This window comes from Temnothorax curvispinosus, unplaced genomic scaffold, assembly GCF_003070985.1.
Source record: "Temnothorax curvispinosus isolate PA1 unplaced genomic scaffold, ASM307098v1 QBEX01006046.1, whole genome shotgun sequence".
NCBI classification, from domain to species: Eukaryota; Metazoa; Arthropoda; class Insecta; order Hymenoptera; family Formicidae; genus Temnothorax; species Temnothorax curvispinosus.
Genome location: NW_020215826.1, coordinates 1 through 2,371, shown reverse-complemented (window position 1 = coordinate 2,371; position 2,371 = coordinate 1). Strand labels below are relative to the sequence as shown.

Below are 2,371 nucleotides of genomic sequence, written 5' to 3'. Positions count from 1 at the left end.
TACAAACCAATTTTTTTGTGTGTGTTTCTGTGATATTTTTGCAATCAATTGTACAATATATAATTAATGAAAAATAAATAAAAAAAAAAAAACATTTAAAAAACATTGCTGATTGGAATGTGCATCACGATTTCAAAATTATTCATGCAAATATTGTTATGCAGATATTTATGCAAATTTATCTGTTTTTATGTCATCATTTGTAGTCAAGTATGAGCTATAGTTTATATAAGAACACGAAGATAAAGTCTGTGACTATTCAATAAAGAAACTCGTTCAATCGAATATATAGTATATTCAGTGAAATCGATAGTGAGTGAATTCCAATAAAAATAGTCAATCGCATATTGGTGACATCGTGGATAAAGGAGCACTATAAAATGTGGTTCTTCAATAAAATGTGTATGAGCAAAGCACGTCTTGACAGCAAAACTGTTGTGATAACAGGAGCAAGTGGTGGTATCGGCAAGGAGACTGCCAGAGATTTATATGCGAGAGGTGATTTTACTGAAATGATAATTTAAATTATCCTAAATTTTAAACTTAAGTAGATATAATAAGTAGATTATATAGCATTAATAAAATATAAATTTTTGTTATTCGTTAAGAGATAACAGTGCCAAATGTCATTGTTATACAACCATAATGTTATATAACAATACTTTATGAGAATACTATATATTCATTTCTTTACTAAAATTTTAAGTTTTTTTCAATTATCTTTGCTTTACTTATAAATTTATAAAATTTTTTACGACTCTACAATTAAAAAATATACTCTTAAACACATTCGTATAAATAACGTATGCATTTAGGCGCTAGAGTAATTCTGGCTTGTAGAAATATGGAAAAGACAAATGAAGCAGTTGAAGATATAAAGAGCAACCCACCTTCATGGTAAATATATAAACTTAGATATATTATAAAGAAAGCAATTAAATTAATTGTAGGTACTATTTATTTTAATTTATTCGTTTTGTGTTTTTATAAACCTATAATTATCTTAATTAAATTTTTTCATGATGGAGAAAATGACGATGTGGTCTGTAAATCAATGGTTACTTTTAGGATGAGAAAGGATGAATATAAAAATAATGTGGGTGAGCTTGCAATTTATTTTTTGGATCTACGTAGTTTTAAAAGCGTGAAAGATTGTGCTAAGAATTTGCTGACAAACGAAGCAGCTATTCACATACTCATAAATAATGCCGGTGTAGCTGCGTCTCCATATGAAAAGACAGAGGATGGAAATGAGACGACACTACAAGTTAACCACCTTGGCCATTTTCTTTTGACACTTTTGTTACTGCCAAAAATGCAATCGTCTTCTTCCAGCTGCAGAATAGTCAATGTCTCATCATTTACATATATTTGTATGTAAAAGCATGTATGATATTGTGGTATAGCTTTAAAAATAAAGTAGAATGTTTATCATTTTCGTTCAGTTCTTCCCCAAGTAGAAATTTATCCGGGCATCCCATATTTAATGCTGGCTCCGTATGGGCATTATTAAGGCATCCAAAATAAGGGCTTGTCAAACTCAAACCCATTTAGGACCTAGTTAGAACTTAGTTTTTGTTTTTAATTTGGGCATGTCTAACTATAGCCCATACAAGACTTTTCTCCCAAGACAATTTAATGTAGGATTTCCTAGTTATAGTCTATATTACAGAGCCCAGTTTGGTCACGATTTTTCTCCCAAAACAGTTTAATGTAGGATTTCATAATTGTAGCCCATACAGGGCCTAGTTTAGTCATGATTTTTCTCTCAAGACAATTTAATGTAGAATTTCCTAGTTGTAGCCCGTACAGGGCCCAGTTTGGTCACGACTTCCCGTGTAGAAATTTGTTAGGAATGGCCTTACATAACATAAGGCCCCGATCATTAGTTATTAGGGATGCCATAAGAAAGGTTTTCTTATTTTTAAATGCGAAATTAAGCGACCCAACTGGCCAGTATCAATTTATTTAATTAACTCACTACGTTTCAACCTTAATTATGTCCTTCTCAAGTGAGAAACAATACATAGGTTACGCAACAATGGATCATGCGTCGCCAAATGCTGCGTCCAAGCCGCATTGTGCGAACGCCACGCTAGAACAAATATGTCCATATAAGTATGTCGAATATAAAGATGGAAGACATATCAGTGGTAAATCGTAAAAACTTACATGTAATGTGCGTCAAAAGAATAAAAAATAAAAAGTTTCCAAGAGTCGCAATGTAAAGTTTTAGGAGAATAAGACAGATTATTTTCTCCACTAGCTCCGTTCCGTGCCATATTCAAAGTCACAATGATACGTATAATACACAATGACTAAGTACTAACTACAATAAGATGTGTTCCGAAAGTACCGTATGACAAACCAA

General features: G+C 31.8%; 1 protein-coding gene across 1 annotated transcript; it reads left to right on the top strand.

The window, feature by feature from the left end:
* The first annotated feature begins 252 nt into the window (after positions 1-252).
* Positions 253-1,434, top strand: LOC112455403 (retinol dehydrogenase 12-like). Its single transcript, XM_025017302.1, has 3 exons — positions 253-498; positions 816-897; positions 1,069-1,434. The coding sequence occupies exons 1-3, from the start codon at positions 381-383 to the stop codon at positions 1,379-1,381; spliced, it is 513 nt and encodes a 170-aa protein (XP_024873070.1). The 5' UTR covers positions 253-380; the 3' UTR covers positions 1,382-1,434.
* The last annotated feature ends 937 nt before the right edge of the window (positions 1,435-2,371 follow it).